General features: G+C 35.4%; 1 protein-coding gene across 8 annotated transcripts in view; it reads right to left on the bottom strand.

Annotated features, from left to right (window-relative positions):
- WDPCP (WD repeat containing planar cell polarity effector) overlaps window positions 1-17,863 on the bottom strand; it is a 785,671-nt gene that overhangs the window by 430,753 nt on the left and 337,055 nt on the right. For 6 of the 8 annotated variants that reach the window (XR_012517640.1, XM_074399199.1, XM_074399192.1 and 3 more), the window contains 5 exons: window positions 8,902-8,986; window positions 4,684-4,731; window positions 3,794-3,832; window positions 1,588-1,658; window positions 1,275-1,334 (listed from right to left, as the gene is read on the bottom strand). Coding sequence is in view for 7 of the 8 variants with exons in the window: in XM_074399199.1 (XP_074255300.1) it covers window positions 1,275-1,334; window positions 1,588-1,658; window positions 3,794-3,832; window positions 4,684-4,731; window positions 8,902-8,986 (303 nt within the window). In the remaining variant the exon portion in view is untranslated. Of the gene's footprint in view, window positions 1-1,274; window positions 1,335-1,587; window positions 1,659-3,793; window positions 3,833-4,683; window positions 4,732-7,774; window positions 7,996-8,901; window positions 8,989-17,863 lie in introns of those variants that run through there. The other 2 variants (XM_074399217.1, XM_074399211.1) reach the window with 2 other exon arrangements.

Here is a 17,863-nt window from a genome sequence, read left to right as displayed (position 1 = left end):
GAAAAATTTTGCAATCTATCCATCTGACAAAGGGCCAACATCCAAAATCTACAAAGAACTTAAACTTACAAAAAAAACAAGCAACCACATCAGAAAGTGAGCAAAGGATATGTACAGACACTTCTCAAAAGAAGACATTTATGAGGCCAATAAACATATTTAAAAAGCTGAAAGCTCATCATCACTGGTCATTAGAGAAATCCAAACCAAAACCACAATGAGATACCATCTCACAACAGTTAGAATGGTGATCATTAAAAAGTCAGGAAACAACAGATGCTGGAGAGGATGTGGAGAAACAGGAACGCTTTTACACTGTTGGTGTGAGTGTAAATTAGTTCAATCATTGTTGAAGACAGTGTGGTGATTCCTCAAGGATCTAGAACCAAAAATACCATTTGACCCAGCAATTCCATTACTGGGTATATACCCAAAGGATTATAGATCATTCTAGTATAAAGACACATGCACACATAGGTTTATCGCAGCACTGTTCACAATAGCAAAGACTTGGAACAAACCCAGATGACCATCAATGATAGACTGAGTAAAGAAAATGTGGCACATATACACCATGGAATACTGTGCAGCCACAAAAAAAAGATGAGTTCATGTCTTTGCAGGGACATGAATGAAGCTGGAAACCATCATTCTCAGCAAACTAACGCAAGAACAGAAAACCAACCACCACATGTTCTCACTCATAAATTGGAGTTGAACAATGAGAACACATGGACACAGGTAGGGGAACACCACACACCAAGGCCTATCAGGAGGTCGCAGAGGCGAGGGCTACAAGAGGGATAGCATTAGAAGAAATACCTAATGTAGATGGTTGATGGGTGCAGCAAACCACCATGGCACATGCATACCTATGTAACAAACCTGTACATTATGCACATGTATCCCAGATCTTAAAACAATACATACATACATTCATATATATATATATATATAATTAAATCTATGCCAGCAAACATCTACTACGACATTGAGACCACTTCAAACAAAAATACAATATGAAAAGATTTTTATTAGTGTTTATCATGTCAGTACAACTATACAACTACACTGATTAATACTGATTAATGAGCCTGTTGTCCTATGTCAATCTGTCTAATGTTAGCTCTAGAATGACTAGAATTCAAACTATGAAATATCCACTGCTAAAAAAAGTTTTTGTCCATTACCTATCATAACACAAGAATACCAATGACTACATAGTTTTCAGCTCCATTGGTTAAACACTGCAAAGGCTTGTCAAACCATTTTACCTGACAGACATATTTGTTCTTCCATTTGCTCAGCACACACTGACTGTTTTGCATCAGCTCCTGAAGTACAACAGAAAAAGAGAGAGTGCAGTTGGCTATACACATTGTCATTATCAGTTAAACTGTCTCTGACTTGCAAGCAAAAAAAGATCAACATGCCACACAAAGACGCAACTGTTTTGGAACTCATCACTGGACAAAAGCAAAGCTATCATCACCATGAGAGTTGATCCTTTATGAAAATTAAAGCTGTTGAAAGATGTTTTAAAAACAGATTTGTTTGTTGCCATTTTTGAAACTTTTTGAAAGATACCTCCAACTCTTTGAGTGAGTCTCGGAGTTTTTCTGGGCGTCTGTTTTTGAGCGTCCAAGGATAATCTCGTGCTGGCAAATAAAACATGTACTATAGTTAGTTAAACAAGATTTTTTAAAAAGGAAATTCTGCTTAGCAGTGTGCCTTAGGAAGATTAAAATAAAACACCTCTATAATTGAGAGGAAGTAGGCTTCATCTCCATCATCAAATAACAGCCTTTTGAAAGGCTTTGTCATAGGAACAGGATTTTTACCACAAAATAATCTCCCTAATCATAATTTTACGATGACAACCAACAAGGCTTGGAGAATCCCTGGAAAAGTTTGCTAGGCTTGTGAATCTAGTAATTCATTGTAAGTGATGTACTCTTTACCAAGAAAGTAATTTTTCATGTAAATAATTAAATGTTCAATCCAAAAGAAATTCCAAATTCTGCAACTAGCCTGTACTCAGACCTAAAAAAATTATCATGAGTAAATGAATATAATGAGCAAAGAAATAAAATGTAAAAATGAAAAAAAATTAAAAATAAAAATTTACATAAAATATATGAAGTTTAAGCATCAAAGCACGACATTTTAAAACTATGGAAAAATCTGAGGGAAATCCAAGTTTTAACAAATAAGGCCCTAATAGTGCTCTTTTTAATTAAGAATAGCTCTCTTTAAAGTATATACCATAATGATAAGACTTTGTTTTGTTTTAAATAAATTTAATTTAAAGATAAAATTATTTAGTAGTCATGTTAGCCTAAAATAAATTAAAAATAGTTCTGTTTAAAATAATTGTAAAATGTTAAACTCATATCTGTTTCATCAGAAAAATGAATTCATCTTTGGATTCTCCTCATTAATAATTCTAAATAACAGTCATAAGTATATTTGTGCATATGTATGTGTAGTATGTGCATATACATATATATAGTACACATAGATACTTAAATTTGAGAGTAGAATTGCTATACATCTTATTTCAGTAAATGAATTTGATCTATAAACAATTCTGATGTGTAGAATGTAAGTGCAAATTTTTAAATCTGTGTTGCGGTTACTAACACAGTAGTTTTCAAAATTAAATGTCAGTTCAATCATTTAAAAAACAAGAAAAGGCCAAGCGCGGTGGCTCAAGCCTGTAATCCCAGCACTTTGGGAGGCCGAGGCGGGTGGATCACGAGGTCGAGATATCGAGACCATCCTTGTCAACATGGTGAAACCCTGTCTCTACTAAAAATACAAAACATTAGCTGGGCATGGTAGCTCGTGCCTGTAATCCCAGCTACTCAGGAGGCTGAGGCAGGAGAATTGCCTGAACCCAGGAGGCGGAGGTTGCGGTGAGCCAAGATCGCGCCATTGCACTCCAGCCTGGGTATCGAGTGAAATTCCGTCTCAAAAAAAAAAAAAAAAAAACAAGAAAAAAAGCCAGGCGAGGTGGCTCACACCTGTAATCTCAGCCCTTTAGGAGGCGGAGGCGGGCAGATCACCTAAGGTCAGGAATTCGAGACCGGCCTGATCAAAATGGAGAAACCCTGCCTCTACTAACAATACAAAATTAGCTGGGCATGGTGGCACATCTGTAATCCCAGCTACTCGGGAAGCTGAGGCAGGAGAATCACTTGAACCTGGGAAGCAGAGGTTGCAGTGAGTCAAGATTGCACCATTGCACTCCAGCCTGGGCAACAAGAGCAAAACTCCCTCTCAAAAAAAAAAAAAAACCACACAAGAAAACAAATGGGATTTTCAGCTCTAATTATAGTCCATAAAAATCTTAATGTATGTTTAATTTTAAGTCATTAAAACCATATTACCTTGTAGCCATAATATACTTATATACACTTATAAACTGGAGATCAGAAAAGACTAGAGTGAGTAAAATGCTAATACTGATATTATAAATATTATTTTCTTAAGAAATGTTAACAATGTTGGCAAAGTATTAATAATTAAGTGTTTAATTTAAGCTTGGTACAATTATCTTAAATATACTAAATAACATAGTTCATTAAGAAAGTTTATGTTTACATAAACATACATTTGTAAAGGCCTGACAAATACAATTGTTAGTCATATGTTTATATTACTAAGCAATGAGAATTTGTAATTATAAGAAATTTGGAGGGAATAATGTTTCCTATTTGTTCCAGATGAATATTTTATAATACCGAACTTTTCAGTTTTATAGTTCCAAAAAAATATAAGGTAGGCTTACACTCTGCCAGCTTCTGCTTTTCTTCTAAATTACCATGCTCTGTCGCGGATATTGTGGCAGAAGGGATAGAAAGAAAAAACAAAGGTAGAATTTATTTTTATTATAATGCCTTGTATTTTAATATGTACACATATATTAACATTACATGTATTACTGAAATTAATAAATTATGCCAAGGTTCTAAAAGAACAGTTGAAAAACATGCCATAATTTGGATGTTTTCATTTCATAGAGATATTTCCTATATTTGCAGTGAAAGGGCACAACAGGTGGACCAATATCCTGAGCTTCCACTCTCATCAGATAGGAAAGTGCAACAGAGCCCAGAACAGAAACTGCTTCAGTCTGTCATCAGAACCGTGAAGTCAGCCTATTAACCACTAAGCTAAGCACATAGGATGCTCACACAGCCCACTTCAACAGAGACCAAAACAGGAAGTAACTCTAGCTAGAAAGACCTTTTGGCCCATCATAAAACTTCAGGGATTAACAGGATTAATCAGATAAGGAAAATTGATCATTCACTCAGAAATGCCTATTTCAGATATTAGGTGAGGATCCAGGAGGCCAGCATCAGTAGGACCTATGCATTAACAATGCCCTCTACTGGGACACTGATAAATACACGTGAATAGACTGCCCTGTTATCAGTCTGATCAAGAGTAAAATGAAAATTTTCATGTCCTTCTACAGCATTTTCTCGATATTACTTTATTTTATATAGAACAGATCAATATCAACCTCAGCATTTTTCTAAAGAACTGAAGGGACTTTTCTTAAAATTCTAGAATTTATCTAAAGCTCATAAGAAGAGGGTTTTTAACAGTCAGTACTTCATGGTTTAGAATATTTAGTTAATAAAAATTAATTGCACAGAATAGGTACTTTACCTGGTGGATCTTTCTTGTCATAATACTGGTAGATCCCAATGTCTCTATCTATAGAAAGGAAGAAATAACATTAAATTGTGGTTTAAAAGACCCAGAGAATAAAAAGCCAAGCCATACTTTACTGGGGGAGGGGGAGGGAGAAAAGCAGAAAACAGTCTCCTTATGTTACTAGAAATAAAATGGCTCAAAAGCATCTGGAGATAAGTTCATATACTCTTGGGATATGCAGAAACTGGAAAGTTTATCAATCTAATGAGAAAAGATTTATACAAAACTAGAATGGCATGAGAAAAAGATTAGTAAAGAACTGAAATCAAGAAAGACCAAGTTTTCTATTTCACACTTCCTCTGATATTTTTCACAGGGCGCTACCAAAAGGAACTGCCACTAAGCAATGCCAAATGAAATCAGTGCATGGAAGAAAATGCCCTGTTGGATTCTGAGCTGTGGTTTTCTTTTCTCCAATTTAGCTCAAGAGTCTAGTTCCTATCCTATGGCATTTGGGAGAAATCCGCAGAAGAGAAAGGGAAGATTAGAGGAAACTTTGGATAAATTATTATCTGAAACTTGTTTAGACTGGGAAAACCCCTTCTAAACCTGCTCAAATTTGGACACTTTACTGAGGCTACCTAAGAAGCAAAGCTAGTCTTCCCAGATGTCAGGATTCATTTAACCAAGAAAGTATTGCAATTTAAATATAAAAGAATAAAATAATTATGTCCATTTTCTTCATATCTATGAATAAAAAAGTATTTCTTTCATTGAAGGAAAGTTTGTTTTCTTCCATGTAAAGTAATTCTCAGTTACTAACAAGGATAAGGAGTATACAACTGTTTGTAAAGAGGTGAAAGCAGTACAGGCTGCCCCCTAGTGACTGACTGCCCTAAACTTTCTCAAACTGCATGATAAAACCAAAAAAAGTATTACTGCTACAATTAACTTTTCCAATATAGTCTTTCAAAATAGTCAACTGTGTGTACTTGTTGAGGCTCTGTTTTATTCATCATGCCATTAGTAGATGCATACAATTTTAAAGAATGCAGTTCATGTCTCTAGACCGAATATATCTAATAAGGATTGATTGGGAAAAATCATGAGTAGAACTTCTTGGATACTGTTATTTTATTTGTTCCCCTGGGTGGTGATTTTATGGGTGTTTTCACATTCTGATAGTTCACAACATAATCTTATGATGTCTACACTTTTCACTACATACACTATATTTCAATAAAAAGGCTTTTTTAATCTATTGATAATTGATAATATATAATAAGATATTTAAAGTGTGATCAGGAACAGGATATTTACATACTTTCACGGTACTTCCCTACGAAATACTTAGCAGTAACAAAGAAGAAATTAACTTTGCAGTGGAGAAGCCTAGCAGACACTGTCTTAATCAGGTAATCATGAGTATCATCAGGAAAGGGACAGACTGAAATTATGTACCACCTGATAGGATGCATTGAGAATATAGCATCATTTGTGAGATATTCCCATCAAAAATGCATAACCTGAATCTAATTGTGAGGAAATTTCAATATAACCAAACTTAGGAACATCCTACACAAAAACTGGTCTAGTACCTTAAAAAATGTTAAGGTAATGAAACTTAAAAAAAGAAAAAGGATGAAGGATGACAAGAATGAAGGACACTAAAGAAACATGGTAACAAACAATGTGTTACTGTGAACAAAATCCTTTTCCAAAAAAAGAACAAAGATGGGACAACAGGTGAACTGGTCCATTTAGACTGAAGTACATCATTGTTAATTTCCTGATATCGATGGCTATACAGTAATGCAAGACAAAATTCTTTTGGTAGGATACATACACGAATATATCTGGAGGTGATCAAGCATCAGGCTACAACTTACTCTCAAATGGTCCAAGAAAAAAAGATTCTCTGTATTGACAATTTTTCTATAAGTTTGTGATTATATCAAACATTTTAAAAATAAACATCAAGCATAATAGGGTTACTAATCAAGCATAATAGGGTTACATTAATAGGGTTACTAATTTAGTACAGATAGGAGGAAAGGCTTCTCTAAGTGACTTAATAAAGCTGAGTCCTAAAGAAGTAGGATTCATAAAAGGTTAAACAGAAGAAGAATGTCCCAATAGAGAGGCCCTGCAAAAATGCAGTTGGGGTTAAAGACTATTTCCATGGGGCTACTGTGCACCACTGTGTGATTTTTCTCTAAAACCATTCACTGCCTCAGAATAGAAGAAAGAGGGATGGAAAACTTTAGGACTGATGGAAGGGCAGGAAAGGAGTTTGTTCGGCATGAACAGAAGATAAGGGGTAAAAGGGGATCAAGATGGAACAGCTCAGACTTTCAACCATGGGGTCCAAGCTGGGTAGGAAGATAAGCTAAGAAGGCCCAATGGACTAGGAGAATATCAAGGGATTAAAAGATTAACGGTCTCAAAGAAGCATAAAACCTAGATATATGAGAATAAGGGAATAAGATGAAAAATGGGCAATTATGATTAGAGAAGAAAATATTTCAATTAAAGATTTCCACCAGCAGTAAAATTTCTTTTTTCTATTTTCTGAGGAGATTTCTTTTACACTTTTGAGTTTTGAATTTTTTCCTGTAACATATTTTTACTTTTCAAGATATCTGTATAACTTCAAATGTTTTCTGACGCTTCCGTTTTTGTTTCTTGTTTCATGGATTTAGTATGTTTTCTTAGGTTTCTGTTGTACTTTTTTCCCCCCTTCGTACATTATCTCTATTTCTTCAGAAATCCATTCATCTATTCACTTTTGTTTTCTTTCCTGTTGAAGATATTCCTCAAATACCTAGTGATCCTTAGTTCTCTGTATTTACAAGTAAGGTACTAAAAAGCTGACTGGAAGCCCTGTGTACACAATTAGAGCTTGCCAACTGGTGGGCTTCACTGATAGGCCAAGGACCGGAGTATTTCACCAAAGGAGTCCCTCAAACATCTATGTATATAAGCCTTCTTTCTAGGGTCATGCAATCCTTCCAGAGAGGACTATCTCAAGCTCCTTCTTTCTTGGAAAGTGTACAAATGGGTATGACATTCTCAGAACAAAGTGAGATTAAGAAGACCTTACCCATCAGTATGTAGGCCTCCTTCCATTTCAGGTCTGTTTCCAGTTCAGCATGTCTTTTTTCACTGGCCCTGGTGTTCCCAACTTTAGAGCCTCCTTAATTTAATATGTCCACAGCATGAAAGGTATCTCACAACTTCTTTTGCAAACTTGCATCTTCCTTTATCATCAGTCTCATGACACATACCATCTTCTACAATATCTGGCTCCTCAAATTTCTGTATCTTTCCAAAATTTTGAGTCATAAATTGGCTGTCATTGGAACTCTCCTCTGCAGGCAATTTATATTCAGGTTTTTCAGCTCTACTAATTCCTCTTTCCCTCCCACCTTCCAAAATTTGTCCAATTTCAGTTGTCCCCTCTCTCAAAAGGGTTTATGCCTTCCTTATTTTTATTCCTTTATTGTCATTTTAGAAGAATTTTAACAGAAAGCAAATGAATGTTAAATTCACTTACTTTAATTGAAATTTCAATCTTTATACATTTTTAAATAGATAAACTTGATGAAAATAATCACAGTCATCCTTAATTCTATATTTGATATGGAAAAATGGTATTTTGCAAGGTAAGCCATTTTCTTTGTAATGATGCTTAAGAAATATAAATAATTTTGTCCTCCTAAATACAACTGTTACTTTGTATATTTTTAAAAAGATATTTCCTATAAAATATATTATTCCTATGTTAATAAGCATTATTAAAACACACATATAATCCTCCCCCCAAAAAATGTGAAGAACATGAAAATAACTGTACATCTTAGCTATATGTTTGAAATGTTATTTTAAATCAAATAGAAATGCCTTTACCATTAGCTATGCTGTACATATTTATGAATATGTTATTATGAACAATCCCAGAAAAAAAATTGAACATGTGTGTATCATAAAAGGGATCAAACATTAAGTTAATAAAATTAATTTACAAAAATAAAAACCTAACTCAAGCTGTAAATATTAAGTTAGTAAGAGTAATTAAAAGGAATTATTTCCCATTAACCAATTTTTCATTAAGAATAAAGAAAGAATGCAATTCCAGCTGGAGAATTCAGGCTCTAATCTTTGCTAATACTTATTTATAATGGTGTAACATATTTGAAAAATATTGAAATTAATCCAGAGCTCATTTACCCGCAATGTGTAAGGTATTCTTCAAAGACCACAGGTGCAGTTCAGTCAAGCAGAAAGACATCTGATGGCAGAAGGAATCTCTGTCCTGTTTTAAAAATAATTAAAAAGAGATGCCAATTAATTATCTTCTATTTTCAATAATATCAAGATACCTTAGAAATAGTAAAAAGAATCATTTGCCACAACTGTTATTTGAAATATGGCCCATTAGAATAAACATGCTCTAGTGTATCCTTGGTTAACCATCCAGAAATAAACTCTAGAAAAAGGAAAAATACACTTCTTTTCCTGGATTTAGTATGTCATCACATTGAGAAATGTGGTAAGAAGAATATATATAGTATTTAGGTTTTCAATAGCATATGTTTGGTTAAGACTCTGAGTATATTTAGAATTATTTAGTATTTAAGCATTTTTTTAAGTTTTATTTTTAAGGAAAGGAAACATCTGTTAGGTAGTTATTAAGTACGAGCACATTTTATGGGGCATTTTTGGTATGTAAAGCAAATATTTACAATATCTCACATATATACAGGCTAATTAAAGTGGAATTTGCAAGGTAAATGGTATATAGTCACTATTATAAGAAATACAATTACTTAAAAGTAAACTCTGAAACCACATTAGCATTCAGTTTAATTTGTTAATCTGCATGTTACAATGGATCCAGATTATTCTATTCTGTGGGGGTTTTTTTCAAAAAACAAGAGAGTATTAATATACATCCTATATTTCCTCTCATTTTAACCACAAGGGCTAGGGATGGACACTATATCTTTTTTTTAAATCAAGTACTACCTCATCGATTTAGACTGATTGGGAGAAGGCTAGTCTGCATTAGAAAAAAGGTCAACATTTTACAAATATTTGAAAGGAATTTATCTAATTTTCAAATGTTTCCTTAGAAATATATATAGTACTACACTGTATTTATGTTATACTACATATTAGAAATACACACAATAATTTAAACTATGGACATTTTCTTCATAGAAATCATGAAAGAAATGTTCTTTCCAGTAAACTTCTGAATGATGAAGTTTGAAAAATATTTTAATATATGTTTTAATGGAGGAAAACTTGTTCAGTTTCTTTAACATTAGGAGTGACTAAAAATATTTCCCATAGTATCCATATGGCTGATAATCCAAAATAATATCAGACATAGTACAAACTGCCTTGGCCCCTCCTTCATCCTTACATATGACCTCAATGCACTTACAATCAAGGAACAGATGCACGTTCAACTAATGAGATACAGTATGCTAAGGACTGGAATGACAGAGTGAAAAATGTGGCAGCACAGAAGAGGGGCCCAATGCTGCCTTATCAGCTGGGCTATGAGAAAGCTCAGAGAAGTTGTGAAATGTTAGTGGGCCCTCAAAGAAGGATAGGATTTCACCAACTGATGATGATGATGATGATGACGATGACGATGACGATGACGACAATGACAACGACGACGATGATGACGACGACAACGAGGAGGATGGAGAAAAAGAAGAGGAAGAAAACGATGGTGATAACAACAGATAACACATACTTGTTCTAAACATTTTACATGTATTAACTCTGTTAATCCTCATAGCTATTCTTTGAGGTAGTGTCATCAGTATTCCTGAGGAAACTGAGGCACAGAGTGGTCACATAGCTAGCAGGTGGTGGAGGTAGGCTTTGGATCTACACAGACTAGTTCCAGAGCCTGTTTGTAATCACAGTACTCTATTGTAGTGAGGTAGACAGAGTTGTGGGAGAGCGTATATACAGTTGTTCGAGTAAAAAGATGGCATGACCCAAGGTTAACAGTAGATTAAAACGCACAGTGGATAGTGACAGAAAGGTGAAGTTGGAAAGGGTAAGGAGGAAACAGGCTATAATAGCAAATTTTGAGTTGATCTGAATTTACTTTCTTTCTTGTATTAGATGCCTTTAAAGGTAAGAGATGAAATAAGGAACCCCTCAATCCCCAGATCTGCCCTACTGTACCTAGATGCTGGCTTCCATTACATACAGGCATGGAGTTCGAAAGCTAGTGGACTGCATTACTAAGAGAAAGACTGCAGTTCATTATCAGCAAGCAGTAGAGAAAAAGGGATATTAAACTAGTTACTAATTCTTCAGTTCAACTGAGTATTACCTTTCAGAGTTATCACTTTGGAAGTGACTCTAGTGAGCCACTATTACTCAAAATGTTTCCAAAGCAGTGTTCTTTGGAATTGCTTTCAGTTAGTTTTATGAGGCTTATTTTACAATTGTCATCTTACAGTTAAGCTTTTTCTTAACTAAAATACTTACTGTATTATAATAAGTAAACTGCATCCTTCTCATTTGGAAGTGTGAAGACTGAAATGTTTGTTTTAAAATATCAGTTAATGATTTAAATATTTATTTTGCATCTATTTAGCTTAATGTGTGGATTCTAGAATCTGCCTGCCTGTTTTCTTATTCTAATTTCTCAGCTTAGTAGCTAACTTAAACAAATTACCTAATTTCTCTATTTCTTTCCCCTAGCTATAAAATGGGTATAATAAAGTACCTACATCAGGACTGCTTTCAGGATACATTTACTCAATTATCTTAACACTGCAGTTGCTGCTTGCTGTTACCGGTCTATCACTATACAAATTTCTACAGGAAAAAAAAAATAAATATGATCTCTGACCATACTGGTAATCTCACAGTATGAAATAAATAAATACTAAGCACAGTAGGTGGTTTATGAAGGAAAAACATTCAGATGTGGAGAAGTTACTACATAAGAGAAGATATTCGAATTAGGACATGCAAATGGGTTAATATTTCACTGCAAGAAGAAAAGAAAAGATACGGTAAAGCAGGTACATACTTCTTCTGACACTGAGCATCAAAAGTTACCAATTTCTAGACTATACTAGAAAAATAAAAATCATACTCCTCAATTTAGTTTTTATTCAGATACCAGTAATACTAATTTATATTTGCATAAGGCTGAAGTTCAGCTGTTTGTTGCTATATAAAAATGTCTTATCATGTAAATGAAATATAGATGAAATTTTACAGATGAAACCAAAAGACTGCACCTTTACTTACATATCAAAAGAAGACAACACTTGAAATTCTATGTTTCAGTTTGAGTCAATTTTATAATAATTTTCAAAACTTTCTCCTGATAACAGAAATGGGGAGTTGAGTATAGTTTTCATTATAATCTACACTGGCTATTTCTAAGAGGCAGAAAAACACCTTGTACTTGAAAAACTGATAGGTCCACTACCCCATATCTTCACTAAGTTTGAAAGTACTAAATTAATTTTTAAAAATTACACTGTTTCAAGGAGAATAAGTAAAATGAGCTCTGTGAAGAGCTTCAAAGCCAAGACTCAAGCCATTAATTCTCTGTGTTTGGACACAGGGGAAATTCTGAACATAGTACAGTATAGAGTCTATGACCTGGACTTCTCTTCCAGCTCTGTACCCAATGATCCATTTCTAGGTCCAACGGTGGTGGGAGGACTAAAAAAATGTACAAGATATTTCTCAAAATGCTCTGATGCACAAACAACACTGCTCTAGTTTCCCATTAAAAAATAGAGAACAAAAGAAAAAGACATTCTCCTCCTACTTTATAAGAATCCCTTTGTGGCCCCACAGGGAACCTATACTATAAGAATGGGGAACCAGGCCAGGTGGGTGGCTCACATCTGTTATCCTAGCACTTCAGGAGGCAGAGGTGGGCGGATCACTTGAGGCCAGGAGTTTGAGACCAGCCTGGCCAACGTGGCAAAACCCTATCTCTGCTAAAAGTACAAAAATTAGCTAGGCATGGTGGCACGCACTTGTAATCTCAGCTACTTGGGAGGTGGAGGCAGAGGTTGCAGTGAGTCAAGATCATGCCACTGTACCTCAACCTGGGTGACAGAGTAAGAGTCCATTTCAAAAAAAAAAAAAAAAAAAAGGAGAAGTGGTGCGCAGCAGAAAATAAGCAGAAATGACAAAAGTGGTGGTATCCAGACAAAGCAGGATCTGTATTCAGCAAAAGCAGACATGCAGTCAAAGAGTGGCCTGCATCATCTGAAGAAATAGCAGCAATAATTAGCAAGTAATGGGTACAGCAATGAGAAGAAAATGGCCAGTGTCCTTTAGTAGATGACCAAACTGGTTTATTAACAAAATGTCACAACTCTTGTGGATTAAGGAGGGGGCTTTGCAAGCGGTCATACATTAGCTCGGGGGGGAAAAGATAGTCAAATGTAGGTTACTCATCCTTCTTTTTTTTCTTAACTTCAAATATTTGCCAGGAAGACCATGTAAAACTAAAGAAAATTAATGGAGTAAATAGAACAAGTTTGTAGAAATCTATAATAATAACTAGTTGGGCAAGGTGGGAGAGGACCATATCAATATCCTTGTTAGTCTTTTGTTTTGTTTTGTTTTCTTGTTAGTCTTAAAGCTTTATACGCCATGCAGGTTTTTTGAAAGACACAAGTTTTTTAAAGACCTCTAAACATCTTGAATCTCATTCAACTGTGCCACCAGTTAAAAAGAATGTTGATAATTTCCTGGTTTGAAAAATCTGCCTGGAGGAAGCAGTCAAGACTGAGCTTGTATTATTCAAATATTGTATTTGTGCATAAATAGTTGTTTTGAAGGAGAGAAGAAAAGAATTTCAGAAGAATGCTGGGTTCTGCATTTTCAGAATGGGGTGTGGGCAGGGGCACCTACCAAGCTAAGCAATGCTGCCCCACTCAGTGCCCTTGTACATTTCTCTGAGCAGTAAAACCCAATGCACATGGCATAGAACTGTAATAAAAGTAGCTGTACAGGGATAAATGAAAGAACAAATGAATAAAATATACAGCAAATTATCCAACTATTAAATATTGAATCGGAAAAAGAATTATCCAAATGAAAAGAACAGTAGAATGAAAAACCTAAACAAAAAAGTCACCTGTAATATAACTTCATTTATTTTTAAACACCTTTTTAACTTTTACAGTTTTCTCTTTAATTACACAAGGCAGTTGATGACAGTCTCAGAAGGCCATTTTGAATCCAACCTTCCTACATGACACAATAAACATCATGATTTAAATTGAGCTTCACATAAATTTAGGATGACTGCTCTATTTATACAGAGGACAATCTATGATTGCCCACATTTCAAGGACAGAGATGTGAGAATCCTAGAAAGCCCCTTTTTACTTTCTCCTTACATGCTTAAAAAGTTTTTTCAATGTTTAATACCTTTACTCCGATTTGGGTAACATTAGAGTAAATTAATATTTATTTGTCTTAATAATTTTGCCATATAGACTAAACTTTGAGAAAGTAACATGCAAAATAGAGATAGTTTCACTATTGTACTGTTGATAATCTCCTTTTGAAAAAAATGTTTTAGAAGTAGAGATTACTTGCCACTGAATAAATCTGCAAAATATGTGTTCTCTGCCAGGGTAAAGTACGTAATTCCCTGGTTTCTGAAGTCAGCTATTTGAGCAGCCATGGGAAGGACAGGAAGCTTGAAGGCAAATAAAACCCAAATGTGAAACACGACAGCAAAGAAAGAATTAAGAAATAGAAGACATTGCTGTAGTTATAACAAGGATAAACGTTGGCATGGCATCAATAAGATATTTTAAATGGCTGTGTATTAGCAGACTGTGGATAGAACAAATGGCTCATTTGTACCTCACAGAGTATTATGAGATCTAAATATCAATTAAGTATCACAAACACTTTGAACACTTTATGCATATGTTTACTGAGTCGTGGATACACGATTTATAGAATGGGCCTCTACTATCGAATATCCTATAATCAGAGTAGTAGATAAATTAATCACAAAAACAATATGAAGTATGTGGTAAATGCTAATTTAGTAACCTAAACAAAGGGCTGGGGGGCTTCAAAGGGCACTTGAGGATTGTCATATTTTGCTAGAGGGAGATAGAGAGAAAGGAGAGAACAATATCCAAAAGTGCAAATTAGAAAAATGCAAGGCTTATTTGAGGAATAATAAGCAATCTGTTTTGGTGCACAGGTAGAATACATAAATCTGGGCCACAATAAGGAAGTCTTTGCCAAGCTCAGGAATTAGGACTTTATATTTGCTAGGTAGCTAATTAGGAATAATAAAGTTTCTGATCTGGGAAGGTATTTTTAAAAAGAATAATCAATAGATCAGAATTGTTGGAAGATGGACTGGTGAGTAGAATGCTGGAGGAGTGAAGGAAGTTTGATATGAGTCAACTGTTAGAAAGGTTAAAACAGACAACACTAATATTCAGTAAGAAGGACCTGAATTGGGATGTAGCAGTTGGCACATAAAGAAAGGTATGTACGCGATCTTTTGAAGAAAGAATCAGCAGCATATAGGCACTGATGATTTGTAAGAGACAGTGTGAGGGAGTGAGAGAGAAGAATCTGGAATGACCACCAACGGATGGGGATCTGGTTACTGCCCATATAGTGACCACTGCCTTGACCACGCCTTTACTCAACAGGCATGCCTGCATCATCATGTGCCCAGTAAATGGCTACCAGTGCATTCCATCTGTTCAGAATGACTGCCTCAACTACTCAACCCACACTCCTCAATGTTCCTAGTTACTAACCTGGCTACTTGGTCTCCTGTTTTACTTCTGCCTTGCCCCTCAGTTTGTAGCTCTGGCTCTTCTTAAACTATGATTCAACTTCTTCATCCTGTCAAAGGACCCATGAATACTATTTTTCTTGGCCACACCTAGTTCACAGGAACCCCTTACCCAGACTTGTTCCCATCTAGTTGATCTGAGTTTCAAGGCCAGGACTTGGATTGAAACACACATAGAAACAGGTTAGTCTAGAAGAAGAACAAATTTTCTTAATGTTAGCAAGTCAAATTTTAGACTCAGTGGGATGTTAAGGTACAAGGAAATTCTCTGGTTAGATATGTCTAGCTGGTAGCTAGAAATACAGAAGAGGGGCCTGAAGTACATAAAACTACTTTGGAATTTTCTAAATAGAGAATAGAGTTAAAGCCAATGAATAAGATCACAGAAGAAAAATAAAGTCAAGGATAGTCTGGTAATTCTCCAACAAAGAGTCAATTTAAAAGACAAAGATAATATATTGTTAAGAAAGCCTTGAGCCAGGCACAGTGGCTCACACCTGTAATCCCAGCACTTTGGGAGGCTGAAGCGAATGTATCACCTGAGGTCAGGAGTTCAAAACCAGCCTGACCAATATGGTGAAAGCCCGTCTCTACTAAAAATACAAAAGTCAGCCAGGCATGGTGGTGGGTGCCTGTAATCCCAGCTCCTTGGGAGGCTGAGGCAGAAGAACTGCTTGAACCCTGGAGGCTGAGGTTGCAGTGAGCTGTGATCGCACCACTGCACTGCAGCCTGGGTGACAGAGCAAGACACCATCTCAAAAAAAAAAAAAAAAAAAAAAATTCTTGAAAGAGAAAAAAAGGGGTGGGGGTGTGTGTGTGTGTGGGTGTGTGTGTGTGTGAAGTGGTTATACAGTGATCAAACTTGTTGGTTTTGAATTTTAATGTAGAGATGACCTCAAAATGATTTAATGAGAAGTAATGTTTTATCAAGTACATAAAGATTAAGTCTGCTAAAGGTGCAGTTCTACTGTTCTGAATGCTGGGCTCTAAGCCAAAAATGCCTTCATTCTAATCCCACTATGACAAACTTACTCCAAATCATTTAACCTCTGCCTCAATTTCCCTACCTGCAAAAATAGGGATAATGATATTGACCTACATTTATTTGTAAGGGTGTTGTTAGGATTAACTAATGCTGAACAATGCTTTGAAGATTAAAAATGCTGAACATTATTAGTGAGTATTGCATAACTAATTGTAATACTAAAAATTTTATCCTTTAATTTTAGGCAAATAGCAGTTATCAAATAAATATTCTAGCTCCTTTAGTACATTTACCTTCTAATGCTATTACTAAATTTATTATTGAATATGTATCTAGATCTTTTTTACAAGTGTTATGGCATATGAAGTTCTAAATCAGTTCGGAACCCTAGGACATTTTTTCAACCTAAATATTAATTATTCAGGACATGTTTATTTGAAAATGAGCACTCGCTACAAATATTCAATAAATGTCAGAGGTAATACTTTTAATTATAAAATTTCAGCTTTGACATATAACACTAAGCAATTAAGTAACAGAAGCAAAATGCAAAAGCACAAAGCATTATGTTAAAAATACTATCTAAGTCCCTATTTTTAAAACAAGCTTTAGAACCTAAAAGTGTGCAAAAAATGAAGAGAGAAGGCCAGGTTCAGTGGTTCACATCTATAATCTCAGGACTTTATGAGGCTGAGGTGGAAGGATTGCTTTAAGCCAGGACTTCAAGATCAGCCTGGGCAACACAGTGAGACCCTGTCTCCACAAAAAATAAACAAAAATTAGGCAGGTGTGGTGGCACCTGCCTGTACTCCTAGCTACTCAGGAAGCTAAGAGAAGAGGAATTGCAGAGTACAATGAGCTATGGTCCTGCCACTACATTCCAGCCTAGGTGACAGAGCAAGACCCTGCCTCCAAAAAAAAAAAACAAAAAACAAAACAAAAACAAAAAACAAACAAAAAAACCCTTTTAAATCCATTAGGCCCCCTGCCTTTCCTTTTTCTTTCCTTCCCCTTCCCTCTTCCCTCCTTTCCCCTTCCCCTTCCTCTTCCTCTCTCTTTTCTCTCACTCTCTCCCTTCTCTCCCTCTCTCTCTCTCTCTCTCCCTTCTCTCTCTCTCTCTCTCTCTCTCTTTCTCTCCCTCCCTCTCTCCCTCTCTCCCTCTCTCCCTCTCTCCCCGCTCTTCTTGATAGGAAGTTTCACTCTTGTCACCCAGGCTGGAGTGCAGTGGAGCAATCTCACCTCACTGCAACTTCTGCCTCCCAGATTCAAGCAATTCTCCTGCCTCAGCCCCCAAGTAGCTAGGATTAAAGGTGTGAACCACCACATCAGGTTAATTTTGTATTTTT

Source organism: Saimiri boliviensis, chromosome 1, assembly GCF_048565385.1.
Source record: "Saimiri boliviensis isolate mSaiBol1 chromosome 1, mSaiBol1.pri, whole genome shotgun sequence".
Classification (NCBI taxonomy): Eukaryota; Metazoa; Chordata; class Mammalia; order Primates; family Cebidae; genus Saimiri; species Saimiri boliviensis.
The sequence above is the reverse complement of the archived record's forward strand: the minus strand, read 5'-3'. Positions and strand labels throughout refer to the sequence as shown.